General features: G+C 41.3%; 1 protein-coding gene across 4 annotated transcripts in view; it reads left to right on the plus strand.

Annotated features, from left to right (window-relative positions):
• The window catches only part of DGKH (diacylglycerol kinase eta), a 356,461-nt gene that overhangs the window by 18,117 nt on the left and 320,821 nt on the right, over positions 1–17,523 (plus strand). For 2 of the 4 annotated variants that reach the window (XM_088482720.1, XM_088482938.1), the window contains exon 1: positions 9,066–9,335. In XM_088482720.1, coding sequence (XP_088338846.1) covers positions 9,066–9,335 — 270 coding nt within the window. Of the gene's footprint in view, positions 1–8,095; positions 8,152–9,065; positions 9,336–17,523 lie in introns of those variants that run through there. The other 2 variants (XM_088482872.1, XM_088482783.1) reach the window with 2 other exon arrangements.

Genomic DNA, 17,523 nt, shown 5'->3' on the forward strand with positions numbered 1-17,523 from the left:
TGACTGATGGCCGCCCATTCTTGCCTAATCAATGCTTGGAGTTTGTCAGAATTTGTGGGTTTTTGTTGTCCACCAGCCTCTTGAGGATTGACCACAAGTTCTCAATGGGAGTTTCCTGGCCATGGACTCAAAATTTTGATGTTTTGTTCCCCGAGCATCCTGAGACCATTCATTTGTGGAGTTGCTTCTCAGCCAAGGGAGTAGGCTCACTCACAATTTTGCCTAAGAACACAGCCATGAATAAAGAATGGTACCAAAACATCCTCAAAGAGCAACTTCTCCAAAACAGTTTGGTGACGAACAATGCCTTTTCAAGCATGATGGAGCACCTTGCCATAAGGCTAAAGTGATAACTAAGTGGCTCGGGGAACAAAACATCGAAATTTTGGGTCCATGGCCAGGAAACTGCTCAGACCTTAATCCCATTGAGAACTTGTGGTCAATCCTCAAGAGGCGGGTGGACAAACAAAACCCCACAAATTCTGACAAACTCCAAGCATTGATTAGGCAAGAATGGGTGGCCATCAGTCAGTACGTGGCCCAGAAGTTGATTGACAGCGTTCCAGGGCGAATTGCAGAGGTATTGAAAAAGAAGGATCAACACTGCAAATATTGGCTCCTTGCATAAACTTAATGTAATTGTCAATAAAAGCCTTTGACACTTATGAAATGCTTGTAATTTTACTTCAGTATCCATAGTAACATCTAACAAAAAGGTCTAAAAACACTGAAGCAGCGAACTTTGTGAAAAACAATACTTGTGTCATTCTCAAAACTTTTGGCCATGGCTGTACATTAATTGTATTTCTGGTTTTAGGATCTTTGTTATTTTTACCCCCAGTATGTGGTTTGGCATTCATTTTATTTTTATCACACACTTGAAAGTTCAAGAACACCATACACTGTACATCCTTATAATAAAAAAATATTTCTTCTTTATTTATTTTTTTGTAAAGGATGAGCTCAGTCATGAACTTGTTTTGGTCTCCATGACTTCTAGGCCAAAAATATACAGTTTTCTAAAAGGTTCCAAATAGAACTGATGGGTTATACTTTACTCCAAGTTCTATTACAGAGATAACTCCTGTACTGAAATCACCTCCGCTGCGACCTAATTATTGTAATTCCCTCCTCTTTTGTCAATGAAATCTAATACGCATATTAGTGGTTTTCTTACCTCCCATACAATTTTCTTTTTTGGAGCATAAATGTAAATCGGTGGCTATAGATAACTATGGTCAGGTAGATACTTTATATAAGTGGGACACTTCTACAGGTGGTGTAACAATGTTTATCTGTACCTTTAGTAGTGTTTTAAGCTGGGTACATATCTAAAGATTTTCTGTCCAACCACCCAACTAGTTGATTGGTTGGAATGAAAATCTGGTAACGTATGGGAGTAAATGATGATCAGCAATTTGCTCCTAAATGCCAGAAAACAGATGAAAATGGTCGTCAGACAAGTTTGTTAAGTGTTTGATCTAAACAATTTGTTCAAACAACAGTTTTTGTCCATTTTTCGGCGTTTGCGAGCATATTGCTGATTGTCATTTGCTTTCATACCTTACCAGATTTTCATTCCAACCAATAAACTAGTTGGATGGTTGGACAGAAAATCTTTAGGTGTGTACCCAGCCAGCCATAGCGTGTGCATGTTGAACTTTGATGGCAATACAGATGTTTTGAGTGTGTTTAAACACAAATGAAATGCAGTAAAAGTTTATGAAATGTTATATTTTAGTATCGTTTTAGTATTACTACTAGCTGCAAAATCTTGTTAAGCATTTGCTCTGACATAATTGCTAGCTATGCAAGTATTTTACAACTTTGTTTTTAAAACTGAGGGCTCAGTTTCATAAGAGTTTCTAGAAATTTAATTTGTAGCTTGACACAGCAAAGTGCATAATGGATTACTAAAGTACACATAATAACTTTTTTAAATGATATGTTTTGTGTTTTCTTGGCCAAACAAGAGACCTAACGTGACACATTTGCTACTTATTAACCTGGTAATTTTTTTAAAATCTGGAAATAAAAGAATGTTGAGACCAAATTTTGATAATTCATCTGTTTTATTTAGATACATGCCAATCCTTGATCACTTAATACAAAGCACTAAATAAGTAAACCAACTCAACTAAAATTAAATTTCTTGTAAATATTTATATTTTGCACGAGATATTACGTATGCAATTATATGGTCGCAGCATATGATTTTAAATAATATTTTTGCGAATTAATTTACCCTGATAATCTAAGGTGAACAATCAAAAAAAGGTCTTTCTTCCTTGATGATTTTTTAAAACCGGAAAGAACTGTCTAATTAAATTGGATAAATGACAACATATATTAAATTATGCAAACTTTCTAAACTGTAAGGGTGGGCACATATAATTTTTTAATGAGGATAACATTTACATATATTTTTGTACTAGAAAATGATCTTGAATGGCCGCGCAGCCTGATATAATTGTTTTTACTCCTCTAAACTTGTTTACCTTTTTATTTGGCTTTTTTTTTTAATTTACACCTGTGTTTTAATGCCTGTTCAATGCCCGTTATGTTGACTTATTTTACTTTGAAAAATAATATATTTTGTGGCCTAAAATTTTTCTTCTTTCTTGATAATGTTTTGTTAGAATTGTGTTGCTTATTAAAGACAAGCAACCTTGTTACATTGTGATTTATCCACTGGGGCCAATTTCCCACTTTCTCTCCAATTAAACATCTAAACCTTGAAAGAGACTTACTTTTTTTGTGATTCCTCAGGGAGAAAGTTATCCTAAAAATAAGCAGAGTCCCCTCAAAGCTGCGTAGACAATTTGGGTTTCCCTGTTCTGATCTACACAGTACCCTCCACACGTTTTATCAGCATTGCCCCATAATTCTCTCCTATTCTTCCACTGTGGGGGGAATTCAATTAACCGTGGTAAGTTTCCGTGGCCTAAATGATCCCTGGGGGCTATTCCATTAGCCCAGGGGATTAACAGGGATTTATTTTTCAGGTCTGATCAGGCCGAAAATAAATCTGTATTACAGAGCGTGTTAACCGGTGCTTTGACCCTGTTAACACATAGGTCCGTGAACTCAGGGCCGGCGCTACCATTAGGCAGCTGTCTGACACTAAAATAAAGGATGTCAGAGAGAGTCTTTCATCTACAGGATCCTGGAGACGGGCACAGATCCTGTCGGCTGCAGCTGCCCCTTTCCAACCCTACTCTCTGGGCATGACATGTCTTGTGTTAAACTGGAGCTAATCACCGTGTGTGCAGTGCAGCCAGTCCCTGGCTCTGAGTCCATCCCCCTGTCCCCTGTTATCTCCTTTTCACCTTTACTCCCTCCCAGCCAGGCTCAGTGAATGAAACTCTGCTCTCTTGGTATAGAGACGGAATAAGCGAACAATAATACACAAAACGCATGTAAAATGGAATTTGCGTTTTTTTTCCGGCTGCAAATTGCATTTTTTAGAGCACATGAGCGTCTTTTTGCAGCCACAAGCCTGACTAGGAGGCAGGTCAGGGACAGAAGAGGATGTGTACTGTCTTTGAAGGGTTGGGTGGAGGGAATTGTGTGAGAAGGTATTGTGTAGCTTTGCCTAGGGCACCTAGAAACCTTGCACCGGCCCTGCGTGAACGTATCACGGATTCTATGAGTTAACACTGATTAAATTAACGTGTTAACCGGCACTAAAAAGAAGCTCGGGTGAAAAAGGGTCTGGAATTAAATCACCTCAGGCGTTAAAGCCCAAGGCTACCACCCTTTTTCAGCCCCATTAAATGAGTGGGGCTAATTGAATTCGGCCCTGTGTGAAGTTAGCAGGGGACCTACATTTTCTACTGCCTGTGGCAGGCTAGTGCACAGTAACTAAGGGGATGCATCATAAACAGAGACTGTTACCCCTTATTGTAGGGAAGGGGTCCAAGGTCCAACATAATGCAGTTTAGGTGGTAGTTTTGATGAGCAACATGTTTGATTGGGTACAGATATCTATTCACACATCCCAAATTTGCTCTGCCCCAAAGCTTTATCTGCAATATTACCTTACCACACACAGGCTGCCAAAGGAGAGTCTAGACTGTCTCCTAGGTGGGTCACTCCATGTCAAGTGGACCAATTTTGAAGATCATCCTTACCTGCTGATTGTGTACTGTCGAGTCAGGACAGTTGTACCGACCTCCACTTTGAGGGCAATAGTTTTGCTATCATTGTATATTGTCAACTAAAATGTTCCCAATGCCAACCTTCATGTAAAATGTTGTAAAAATTGGAGAGGTCAGGTGGGGACACCTGGTCTACTTGACATGAAATGAAACGGGTAATGGTGCATACACACGATCAGATTTTTTCTTCAGATATGGACGATAACGATTTAAAAATCGTTCAGTCGTTCATATCTGAAGGAAAATCGTTCATATCTGACATGCCTGAACGATGGACGATCAACGATGCGCGTAACCGTTTGTCAGATAACGATATCTGACATCTGATGGGTTTGCAGTCAGACTTGGACGATTCCATTCATTTTAATGCAGTCAAAAATCGTTCAATCGTTCAAAACTTTGGTCAAATCGTCCAAATCGTTTAATCGTTCAGTCGTTCATCTGACAAATCTGACAAGTCTGACAAATCTGACCGTGTGTACGCTCCATAATATTGTTAAAATTGTATGTAATTTTCATCTAAACACCTATTGTTGGATTGCCATGATTTTGTATCTATAAAAACAGGAAAAAGTGAAGTTGGTGAAACCTTATGTCTTGTGGGTAACATTAGATTTAATTTGCATGGTTTTAAGATTACTTTGGGTCTCTTTCGGAAACTATTTACAATGTTCCACAATGCTCTCAATGTTTACTAGTTTATGTTATACAGCTTTTATACCTATACTCCGGGTCTGACCGGGAGGTTGGAATAGGATTCCAAACCAGATCAGACCCGGAATTTAGCCGGCGCTGACCCAGGATATTCCCGAGTCAGCGCCATTCACACCGGAGCAGGGTCTGCAGTGACCCGGCTCTTCCGGCGTGGAAGTGGACGGTTGGAGGGGACGTCATCTACAAGTGCGACAGAAGCCAGCCAATCGGCCAGCATGCGGCGCGCTCCAGGTCATCGTGACCTGGATTGCGCCGTTTACACTGCAGGGTTTCATGGGTCATTCTCGTGTTAAACCCTGCAAGTTACCTGGGTTGGATTGCCGGGTCGCTCGACCCGGGAATCCAACCCTGTCCCCTTTTTACACCAAGGAGCTACCCGGGTTAACCCTGCAATAACCCGGTTTTTAGCTTTGGTGTAAAAGGGGTATAACATAGGTGAGAGCTACTGTTACCTCTAAATGGAAGCACAGACGGTGTAATGGTTAGTGTTACTGCCTCACAGCAATGAGATCATGGGTTCAATCCCTACCATGGCCCTAACTGTGTGGAGTTTGTATATTCTCCCTGTGCTTGCGTGGGTTTCCTCCGGTTTCCTCCCACACTCCAAAAAATAAACTGGTAGGTTAATTGGTTCCCCACAAAAATTAACCCGTGTGTGCGCATGTGGTAGGGAATATAGATTGTAAGCTCCACTGGGGCAGGGACTGATATGAATGGCCAAATATTCTCTCTGTAAAAGCGCTGCGGAATATGTGTGCGCTATATAAATAACTAGTAATAAATAAATAAATGGAAAGGTAACGTTATTATAGTCAGTTAATTTTAGAATACAGCCTTTGTTTTCTTGAGTGAACGGAGTTTATTTGCTATGCAAGGAGTTGTTTTATTTATTGCATCTAAATATAATATTGCAACATTATATTACAGTGAAAAGCAATCATTTAACATTATATGTTTTAAACCTTTCTGATCTCAGATAACACTTTAATATATTTAAAACCATAACACATTAGTTTTCCATGACAGTGTCCTTAAATTTTGTTCCTGCCAGTTATGAACAGTGGAAGCATTATGCCAATTTCATAGGACCTACTTGTCTATCAGCTGAACTGTCTGTGCTCACCACAAGAGGCAGATCTCCTGATTTCAACATCCATGACCTGGGTTATAGAAGTTCTAACAAAACAGGCATAAACAAGCAATATATGTATTGAGTGCCCAATTTCAGCTTGTACATCCATGATTATTCCAATTTTTAAAATCACTTGTAACAACCACTGATTAGCCAAATGTGAATCTGCTAAACTAAAGTCTAGCACATCATCTATCGTAAATATAATTAGTATAGTTTTGAGAAGCCACAAAACTATATATAGTGGACAAGGCTGATCAAAGTAAAAGTGATAATAGTAATACATATTGTACATAGTTTATAGCACACAGACAGTGAAGTGATAGGGTGTTATGTGAGAGGTTAATATTTGTGTGTGTTAGTGACATATTTGAGAGTGCAATGTCTGTCTGTATGTATGTATGCGGTGGTTATATATGTGAGTGCAATCTGTATGTATGTGATGGTGATACATGTAAGTGCAATTTGTAGGTATGTAGTTGGCATCCTGACAGTCAGAATACTGATGCTCACAATACTGGCGGCTGTATCAGAATACCGACAACTTTTAATGTAAGTATGAGGGTTAGGCTACAGGGGTGATGGGAGATAGGGTTAGCCTGCAGGAGGGAAGGGTTAGGGATAAAGGTGGGTACACATTAGACGACCCTCTGACGCAACGCCCGAGGTGCCGATGAAAAACATATCGGGTGATCGGTACACACTACACCATCCGTTGACCACCCGCACGATATGTCGTTCACCGGCACCATTGAACTTGCCTGCATTGGCAGCTGAGGCGCTCTGTCGTCCTGGCGCACATAGTAGGTATACACTAGACTATGTGCCTGATACGTCAGCCCGATCCACAGGATTGGAAGACATCTTGTAGTGCAGTGATTCCCAACCTCAGTCCTCGAGGCACAATAACAGTCCTGGTTTTAGTGATATCCATGTTTGAGAACAAATGTTTAAATCAAAATAACTGAGGTACTAATTAAGTCCCCTGTGCTTGAGTAGGGCTATCCTTAAAACCCGGACTGTTAGTGTGCCTTGAGGACCGTGGTTGGGAAAACCTGATCTAGTGTGTACCCAGCTTTAGGGTTAGTGTAATAATACTTACTGAAATTCTACTGCATTTTCACTGACTGGATCACGCTGTCGGAATTCTGATCGTTGGGATGCCGTACCCAACCCCAATTTGTATGTATGTGGCGGTGACACATGTGAGTGCAATTTGCATGTATGTGGTGGTGATACATGAGAGTGCCATTTGTATGTATGTGGTGGTGATACATGAGAGTGCAATTTGTATGTATGTGGTGGTGATACATGTGAGTGCAATGTCTATGTATGTGGTGGTGATACATGTGAGTGCAATGTCTATGTATGTGGTGGTGATACATGTGAGTGCAATGTCTATGTATGTGGTGGTGATACATGTGAGTGCAATGTCTATGTATGTGGTGGTGATACATTTGAGTGCAATGTGTATGCATGATGTGGTGATTATACATGTGAGTGCAATGTGTATGTATGTGGTGGTGATACATGTGAGTGCAATGCATATGTATGTGGGGGTTATACATGTGCGTGCAATGTGTATGCATGATTTGGTGATACATGTAGATGCAATGTGCGTGTATGTATGTGATAGTAATTCATGTGAGAGTGCACTGAGTATGTATGTGGTGGTGATACATGCGAGTGCAACATGTGTGTATTTGGTCGAGAGAGCAATACCGCTGTGTGTGAGTATGTATGTATGTATGTATGTATATATATATATATATGTGTGTGTGTGTGTGTATATATATATATATATATATATATATTGAATAGTGTTGCATATGAAAGTGCAATATATGTGTGTATTTTATTTATATATGTATACACATACACGCACACTGCACTCTCACATGTATCACCACTAAATAATAAATATATTTGGAGGCAATACATGTGCATACATCAACATGACCCATTCCAGGAGGGATAAAATTATCTGTTCCTGGACTTCCTGCTTAATGTATGATTGCCATCACCTGTGTTGAACTAGTTAATTGATAAGAAAGGCGTTTCACCACAGGTGATGGCCGTCATAATTTAGGAGGAAAGTCAAGGAACAGAGCATTTTGTCCCTCCTGGAATGGGTCATGTTGGGAGGTAGGCATGTCAGAGGCAGTATCAGTGTGTATATATTTTATATATATATATATATATATATATATATATATATATATATATATACACACACACACACTGCACTCTCACATGTATCACCACTAAATATATATATATATATATATATATATAAAATTTGGAGGTGATACATGTGAGAGTGCAGTATCAGTGTATATTATATATACTGTACATACACACCACACACACACATGTATACATTAAAAAATTTGGAGGTGATACATGTGAATGTGCAATATATTTGTGTGTAATATATGTACACACACACTGCACTTATATATCACTTTATATAGTTGGAGGTAATACATGTGAAAGTGCAATATCTCTGTGTGTATAGTAGATATATACACACTGCACTCTCACATGCATCACCATTCACTGTTATATATCTGCACACATACTGCACTCACATGTATCACAACTAAATATATATATTTGGGAGATGATACCTGTGAGAGTGCAGTGTCTGTGTAACTACCTATTGAGGCTATTTATAGACACACACTGTTGGCTTTTGTTGTAGAAATAGTGATCCAGGGAACTAGCCTTGGAGTGGGTGCCGAGGGCATGGCCTGGCTGGGGGTAATGGGACGGGGATGCTGCGTGCGGGGGAGGACAGAGCGGTGTGCTGGCGCTGGGAGAGATGGAAGGAAATGCCGGCTGGGCGGGGTGACCCGTGTCCGATGCGGGGGCAGCCGTCTGTAATGGGGGTGCGGAGACTGGATGGAGTCGCTCAGAGAGCGGGTACGGCGGTATGAGGGAGGGAGAGCTTGGTACATGGAAGGGCGGGGTGTTGGTATATCGGGTGGCCGGGCATGCTACTATATGGAGGGGGTGGTCGGTGTACTAGGATTAGGAGGGGGCGGTGTCGGCGGAAGATGGCGGCCAGGCGCGCCACTGTGCCCGGCACCTCCACTCTACCTCCCGGCAGCAGGACAGCACTTGGCAGCCTGGCTGACACCGATTGGTTTCTCTTCTCCCTGCAGGAGTGTGACAAGATGTCCGGGACCGCTATCATGAGGGATCCTCAAGCTGGGACAACTTCAGGGATTGCAGCGGGAGACGAGTCCTCTGACAGCGAGGGGGAACATGAGGGACCCCAGAAACTCATCCGCAAAGTGTCCACGTCCGGCCAGATCCGCAGCAAGGTATGTGATGTGTAACCACCGGCACCTAAGTACATACTATTTCTATTATACATACACCAGCTGCAGACATGTGCACATTGTCAATATAATACATACTACTTTTATCATATATACAGTATACATGACACACACACCAGCTGCTGTCATATATAGTACATCCTGCTTCTTTCATATGTAAACGACAGTGACAACACACATAACAGCTACTGTCACCTCACCTGTGTACACTCACATATAGCACATACTACTTCTGTAATATACATAAACTATACACACCAGCTGCCGACATGTGTACACTGACATATAGTACATACACTGCACACACCTATTGCTGTACATGTACACTGCACACATCAGCTGCTGTCATCTCACATTGTACACACTATCATATCATACACATGCTATATACTGCACATACACCAGCTTATGTCTCCTTACATGTGTATGTTGTCACATATAGTACATACACTTCACACACCTTCTGTTGTCTTCTAACGTGTACCCTGCCACACAGTACATAACTACACACCGTTGCCTCACATGTTCACTGTTGCGCGTGTGTATATACACACACACACACACACACACACACACACACACACACACACACACGTACGTGCTGTCACCTCTGATGTGTATACTGTCAAATATAGTAAGTATACAACATACAGCTGCAGTCTCCTCACATGCAGCCGTACACTGCATTCACCCCATTCACCACACACCCCAGCTGCGGTTACATTACATTTGTCTATATGGCTTATGCTCTATACACTGTTCACATCTCAGCTGCTGTCACCTCATGTTTCCTGTTGTCACTAATATGGATTCTCAGGTGTTTGTACAATGTTACTGTCTATGTCTAGTGCTTGTCAATTACCGTTGACATGTATGTAGTGCTTGTACACATGTAGTCTGTGTGTCATATAAATCCAATTTTTTACATCTAAATCAATCTAGAATATCATTGCGGTTTTGTTAATTGCATATGAATTGTATGTTATTTATAAATAGATGTGCATGTAAAGTTACATGTTTGCTTTTTGGAATAGTTGTTACCAGCTCTCTTATGCTGAGAGTACCAAACATGCTGCGAACAGCATCCCAGAGTTTAAAAGCATTAAGTACCAATGTTAATGTATCAGAAATTGAAATTCCAAATAGAACTATGGAGGGGAATTTCTCTCTTTCTGCGGTAACCCCTCTCCTACTGCCTTGGATTACTAGCACTAAATGTAATAATTAGAGATTCTCACTCTGGGCATGATTCAGAGGTGGACACAGTTATAATAGCGGCTGCAACTTTTGTCCTGTTGAGATGCCCAATGGCTGCGGCCAAATCAGTCGATGTGCATACAAAGACGCACAATTGGTCGGACCATCGGACATTGCACTTGCTTATGTCAGACACAAGATGTCTTTAGACGTAGCCACTGACACCGACATGCCCGCGACTCTTAGCTCTCCCCTTACCACCCGGAAACTGGCATCGAAATTGCATGGGTCTCCATGCATTTTTGATCTGTGGCTCCCAGCGGTAGACATCAGGACACATGCGCATTGCATGAAAAACCCCCCATATGTCTGGAGATGTGTATTGTAAATGTGTGGTATGTGTGTTTGTGTGTGTGTGTATGTATATGTATATATATATATATATTATATTATAAATTTTACAATTTTGTACACGTATGTTAATTGGATGCTTTGCATTCATGGCTCAAGACAGCTATATTTGTGCAGTGCTGTATTAACAATAGAGTGGTAAGGGGCGGTCGTCTAGGGGCCCCTCACATGGCTACATCACCAGCATGAGGGCACTGTGGCATACAGATGTGTCCTCATACACCATTTGGCGTGAGTGAGCCAAGTGGTGTAGCGGATAAACTTTCTCTTTAAATTTGCATCTTATTTGCACCACAGGTGCACTGAAACACCACCTAATTTGTACCAGAGACGCCGGGCTGCAACTTTAACTGCATAAGAATTAGTTTTATATATGTACAAAGTTACAGATGAAGCACAACGGAACTTTGCGTGAAAAAAAAAAAAAGCTGCTGCATTTTAGCACTTCGTATACAGATTCAGACTCATTCGCACGCAGATGTACAAGTGTTGCATGTCATATTAATTAATGGTCTCGTTAAGTGGTTTTGTCACATCTGATTGCTTAATTTGTGTGACTAAGACGCACATTCTAGTGGAAAAGACGCTCTGTGTGGGACCTGGCATGCCGAGATGGGCTGTTTGACAGGACTGCGGCAATAGTGTATGAGGGCACATATGTATGTGAACTGGGGTTCCTCTGTGGCATAATGTGAATGGAGGGCAATATAGTGTGTTTAACCCATTTATTTTGCTGGGAGTATTTAAACTTTATACTTTTTAAATAAAATCGACCTGCATGTGATATTGACCAATTATTGGTAGGGGCCTCCACACGTTAGTTGCCCTGGGGCCCTCACAGACCTTAATCCGGCCCTGCATTTGTGTTCATGCTAATTATTTTTATTTGTTAATTTTTTTTCTAAATCGAACACACCGCAAACTCCTAAACTTAATGTCTTTGCAGGTTACACGATGATGTGTGTACCCAGCGATGCTGCGGCACCAGACCGCACAATACATTGGGTGGTCGGGACACACTGCACGTTGCGGTGCCCACCCGACATGTCTGGCACCTACTCCATCTACTATGCCGGTGTCGGCATCTGAGTAGTTCCATCGGCCCTACATGCAGGCCGATAGAACAACCCCAATGGAAGACCCACGGGAGCGCACATGGTCGCGCATAGTCGCCATGGGATCCGGCGACATACCATCTAGTGCAGTGGTTCTCAAACCCTGCCCTCGGGACCCCACACAGTTAACGTTTTCCAGGTCACCTAGCAGGTGCACAGGTGTATTCATTACTCACTGAGACATTTTAAAGGATCCATATATGGAGCTAATTATAACACTTGTGATTCTGTGAGGAGACCTTGAAAACATGCACTGTTTGGGGTCCTGGGGACCGAGTTGAGAACCTGTGATCTACACCATTAACTTATTTATCACCGCTGTGTATACTCTGAAAAGAAGATTTTTGTTTACATTAAAAAGGTGCACATAATACCATTATGCATGTCTGTTTCAGAAGTTCTTTAAGGTAAGACTCTCATAGTGGAGGAAGTTTTTATTTAAGTCTATTGAAGGATCCTAATTAGAACCACTCATCATGAGGAATAATAGCATTCTCTTTGCTGCATAGCAACTGCAAATGTAAAAATGTCATGTTATATCTCAGTATTACCCTCTCTTGTGGCAAGTGCATTGTCACTGTGTGGGATCTAAGGTAGTGAGCCTGATCAGGGAGCTATTTGCATGCAGTTTGTATGTCCTCCCAGGGGTGTATATATACTAAAATGCAGATTTTTAGAAGTGGAGATGTTACTCATAGCAACCAATCAGATTCTACTTATCATTTATTTAGCACCTTGTAGAAGATAATAGCTAGAATCTGGTTGCTATGGGCAACATCTCCACTTCTAAAAACCAGCACTTCAGTAAATGTATCCCCCAGTGTCTGTTTTCTGATGGCTTTAACTACTTACCAGTAACTGCATCAGAACTTGTACATATGTTAATGTAATATGGGAGTATATTTGTTTTATTAAATTAATTGCCTAAATCACGTTTTGGGAAAGTTATCTTCCAGATTCTGGTAGCAGTGGTATTAATACAAATTACTGGGAACTATGCTGTTTTGAACCCAGATAGAGAATTACACTGTTGAATATAGACCTGCCCCTGCGTAATGTTGCATTGAGGGAGTATCTTCAGAGCAGCTCCGTATGATGAGGGTCTAGCTGGAGGAGGACCAAAGGAGAACCAGGTATTTTTGTCACATTTGAATATATTCAGATATTGCCCCTTACTCCCTTGAAGCCATGTTCCAATTGTGCAGTCACAGGATTGTGTGGGGCTTTCTGGGACATCTCACAGGTGAGCACATACTAAGATATGAACATGTCATGTGAACAAATGACCCAAAGTGGTTCTTTCCCCTGTAACCTCTCCTGCAGTTGGGGTAAATCTGCTGCAAGAATGGCATGTTTGCCCAATGATAGTCTACTTATCACTTAAGAGTGATGACCTGTATGTTTGTACCAGATATATCAGATGGGGCAACAGATGGAGAAGTGGTTGAGCTGCTGCTGGTTTTTTTTTTTTTTTTTTCTTTACAATCAATGTATCACTTGGTATCTGGCGACTAGTGGAAGATTACAGAAGTAATGAGGAGACAATCATCCTATGGGGTCAGTCCTATTATATGAGATGCATTCGCGGGTGCGAGTCATCGCGACAACGGCCACTTTTGACGGCAGCCTGAACTCGCTCAAAACTGTGCGCAGTCCCATAGGGCTGCGTACCAAGCTGAGTGAGTGCAGCCTGATTCGAACCCCTCGCGGCTAATTGGATTGCCCCCTCTAAGTGTAGTGACGAGACAGGGCTTCAACTACTGGGCATGTAAACCTTCATCCCCTGCACAGCTATAGATGATTAAATATGATGTTGCTGGTGGGCGTCCTCACTTTAATGGTCTGACATATATTTTGACATTATGTTAAGATAAGATAAATAAGCAGAATTATTTGAAGGTAGTGAAAAACTATTTGAATAAAGTGAAAGGTTCACTTGAAGTTTTACAGCAGCCTGGGCACCTACATCCAGACAGTCTTCTTTGGAATTGTCTGAGAGATAATCTTGTCAAAGTTACTGCATTTTTATACCATTTTAAAATCCCGTATCTAATCAAAGAGCAATTTAGTAAATGGAAGTTTACATGCCTGTAATAATTTACCCCAGCATGAAGGCTCAGGTTTTTCGCTAATTAAAATATCTCAAATATTAGCATTTGAAATTGAGACTATTGGTATTGATAAATATACATAAGTTGTAAGGATGCACATCCTCTGGAATATGGACCAAAAGGAAGTAAAAAGAAGAATACAATGGCAAACAAACTTCCTGAAAGTTTGTGTTCACTAATGAAACACCTCCTCCTCACTTACTGAGAATTCAGGGAGCCGCATTCACTCTAACAATGTAAAGTGCAGTCCTGTGCCTCTTTTGAAATGCCATTGTAAACTTAATATTTACTTAATAAGCACCATTGCATTTACTATTTTTATCCCAGTCTGCATGCTTACTTGTAAAGACATGTAGTATACTTTTGTTAATCATAACCGTTCATTTAAAACAAATAAAAGATAGTGAAGAGTAGAAGCTAAAAATAAAATAATAAAAAACAAACAAACAGATCTTGACTTCCAGAAACACTGTCATATAATTGTTATGGCTGTTTTGTGCTTTATTGAATTTGTTTTTGACAATGCTGAAAAATTCTTCATTTGTAATTAATTGTTGGACAAGGCTAAAGCTGGCCATACACTGTGCGATGCGACGGGGGATCCGACGTCCGACATATTGGGCGGTACCCACACACTGTGTGATCGGGTGGCCGACCGCCCGATATATCGGCTCCCCCCTCTCCCACCTGCGTTGCGCTGCATGGGATTGCACATCGCATCCACAGATCGACTGAACTTGCAGTAAGATCTGGCGGTGCGATGTACGACCCCACGGGTGCGCGCTTTGTCAGATATCATGCCCATACATGGTACAATATAGCAGCCAAATCGTACCAATCTGTCAGATCGGCTGATTTATCGCACCATGTATGGGCACCTTTACATTCACGTTACATTTTTATTTTTTTAAGATGCCAACGTATGTCACCTCCTTTACCCAATCCTTAATATTCATTATATACTGTGTGTATAATATATATATATATATATATATATTATACACACATTATATATACACACATTATATATACACACACACACACAGTCAGGTGCATAAATATTGGGACATTGACAGAATTTTCATAGTTTGGCCTCTATTCACCACCACAATGGCTTTGAAATATAGCAAACAAGATGTGCTTTAACTGCAGACTTTCAGTTATTATTTGAGGGTAATTACATGCAAATCAGGTGAACGGTGTAGGAATTACAACGGTTTCTATATGTGCCTCCCACTTTTTAAGGGGCCAAAAGTAATGGGACTATCAACTCAAAAGCTATTTCATGGACAGGTGTGGGCTATTCCCTCGTTATTTCATTATCAATTAAGCAGGTAAAAGGTCTGGAGTTGATTCTAGGTGTGACATTTGCATTTGGAATCAGTTGCTGTCGACTCTCAATATGAGATCCAAAGAGCTGTCACTATCAGTGAAGCAAGCCATCATTAGGCTGAAAAATCAAAACAAACCCATCAGAGAGATAGCAAAAACATTAGGTGTGGCCAAATCAACTGTTTGGAACATTCTTAAAAAGAAAGAATGCATCGGAGAGCTCAGCAACACCAAAAGTCCCGGAAGACCACGGAAAACAACTGTGGTGGATGACAGAAGAATTATTTCCCTGGTGAAGAAAAACCCCTTCACAACAGTTGGCCAAATCAAGAACACTCTCCAGGAGGTAGGTGTATATGTGTCAAAGTCAACAATCAAGAGAAGACTTCCCAAGAGTGAATATAGAGGGTTCACCACAAGATGTAAACCATTGGTGAGCCTCAAAAACAGGAAGACCAGATTAGAGTTTGCCAAACAACATCTAAAAAGCCATTACAGTTCTGAAACAACATCCTATGGACAGATGAGACAAAGATCAACTTGTACCAGAGTGATGGGAAGAGAAGAGTATGGAGAAGGAAAGGAACTGCTCATGTTCCAAAACATACCACCTCATCAGTGAAGCATGGTGGTGGTAGTGTCATGGCATGGGCATGTATGGCTGCCAATGGAACTGGTTCCCTTGTATTTATTGATGATGTGACTGCTGACAAAAGCAGCAGAATGAATTCTGAAGTGTTTCGGGCAATATTATATGCTCATATTCAGTCAAATGCTTCAGAACTCATTGGACGGCACTTCACAGTGCAGATGGACAATGACCCGAAGCATACTGCAAAAGCAACCAAAGAGTTTTTTAATGCTAAAAAGTGGAATGTTATGCAACGGCCAAGTCAATCCCCTGACCTGAATCCGATTGAGCATGCATTTCACTTGATGAAGACAAAACTGAAGGGAAAATGCCCCAAGAACAAGCAGGAACTGAAGACATTTGCAGTAGAGGCCTGGCAGAGCATCACCAGGGATGAAACCCAGTGTCTGGTGATGTCTATGCATTCCAGACTTCAGGCTGTAATTGCCTGCAAAGGATTTGCAACCAAGTATTAAAAAGTGAAAGTTAGATTTAGGATTGTTTAGTTTGTCCCATTACTTCTGGCCACTTAAAAAGTGGGAGGCACATACAGAAACCGTTGTAATTCCTACACCGTTCACCTGATTTGGATGTAATTACCCTCAAATGAAGTCGGCATGAAAATATATATTTGTGTCAAATGAAAAAGGCACCGTAAATAACAAACACATGTAGTTCTGCCAACCTTTCCTGAGTTACTTTAGGTATTTGGTGTTAATAATCCTAAATATTCTGTTGACATTGATATTTGCTTTTCCATCACGGATTTCTTCAGTGTGTTTCATATGGTAAGATTGGTTTCCTCTTGCTAAGTGCTTAGGACCTAATTCAGAGTCTGTCGCAAGCGCCGATGCGCTCGCAACCGACTCGATGGTTAGTCCTGCGCACACGCAGCGTCCGCACTGCGCGTCCGCAAGCACCGGAGCGACAGAGAAATTCTCTCGCTCCCGAGCTCGTTACCAAAGGGCCGGCTGTCTATGTTGATCGACAGCTCGCCCCGTTTGGTAGGCAGGCCAGGGAGGTGGTTTCCAAAACGGAGGCGTTCCTTAACGAACGCCTACCATTTTGTGGGCGGCCGCACTGACATCATCAGTGATGTCAGTGGGGAGCTTCCTGCTCCATCAGAGCAGAAAGCTCCCTGGGGCTTACGAGTGCCCAGACCCAACGTTAGGGTCTGGTCGTAAGCCCAGATGGTCGCGATGGTGTTCACCATCGCGACCATCAACCTGGTTGGTCGTTAAGCTATGGGTGGTGCCACGGCACAGTGGTTGAAAAACGCTGTCTATCTAATAAGACATAAGATGAGCGCTTTCATTTTACATGTTTGAATCTTTAATAAAGTGCTGAACCTCGTCATGCTGATCATTGTCATG

Source organism: Taudactylus pleione, unplaced genomic scaffold, assembly GCF_031769625.1.
Source record: "Taudactylus pleione unplaced genomic scaffold, aTauple2 ptg000005l, whole genome shotgun sequence".
Taxonomy (NCBI): domain Eukaryota; kingdom Metazoa; phylum Chordata; class Amphibia; order Anura; family Myobatrachidae; genus Taudactylus; species Taudactylus pleione.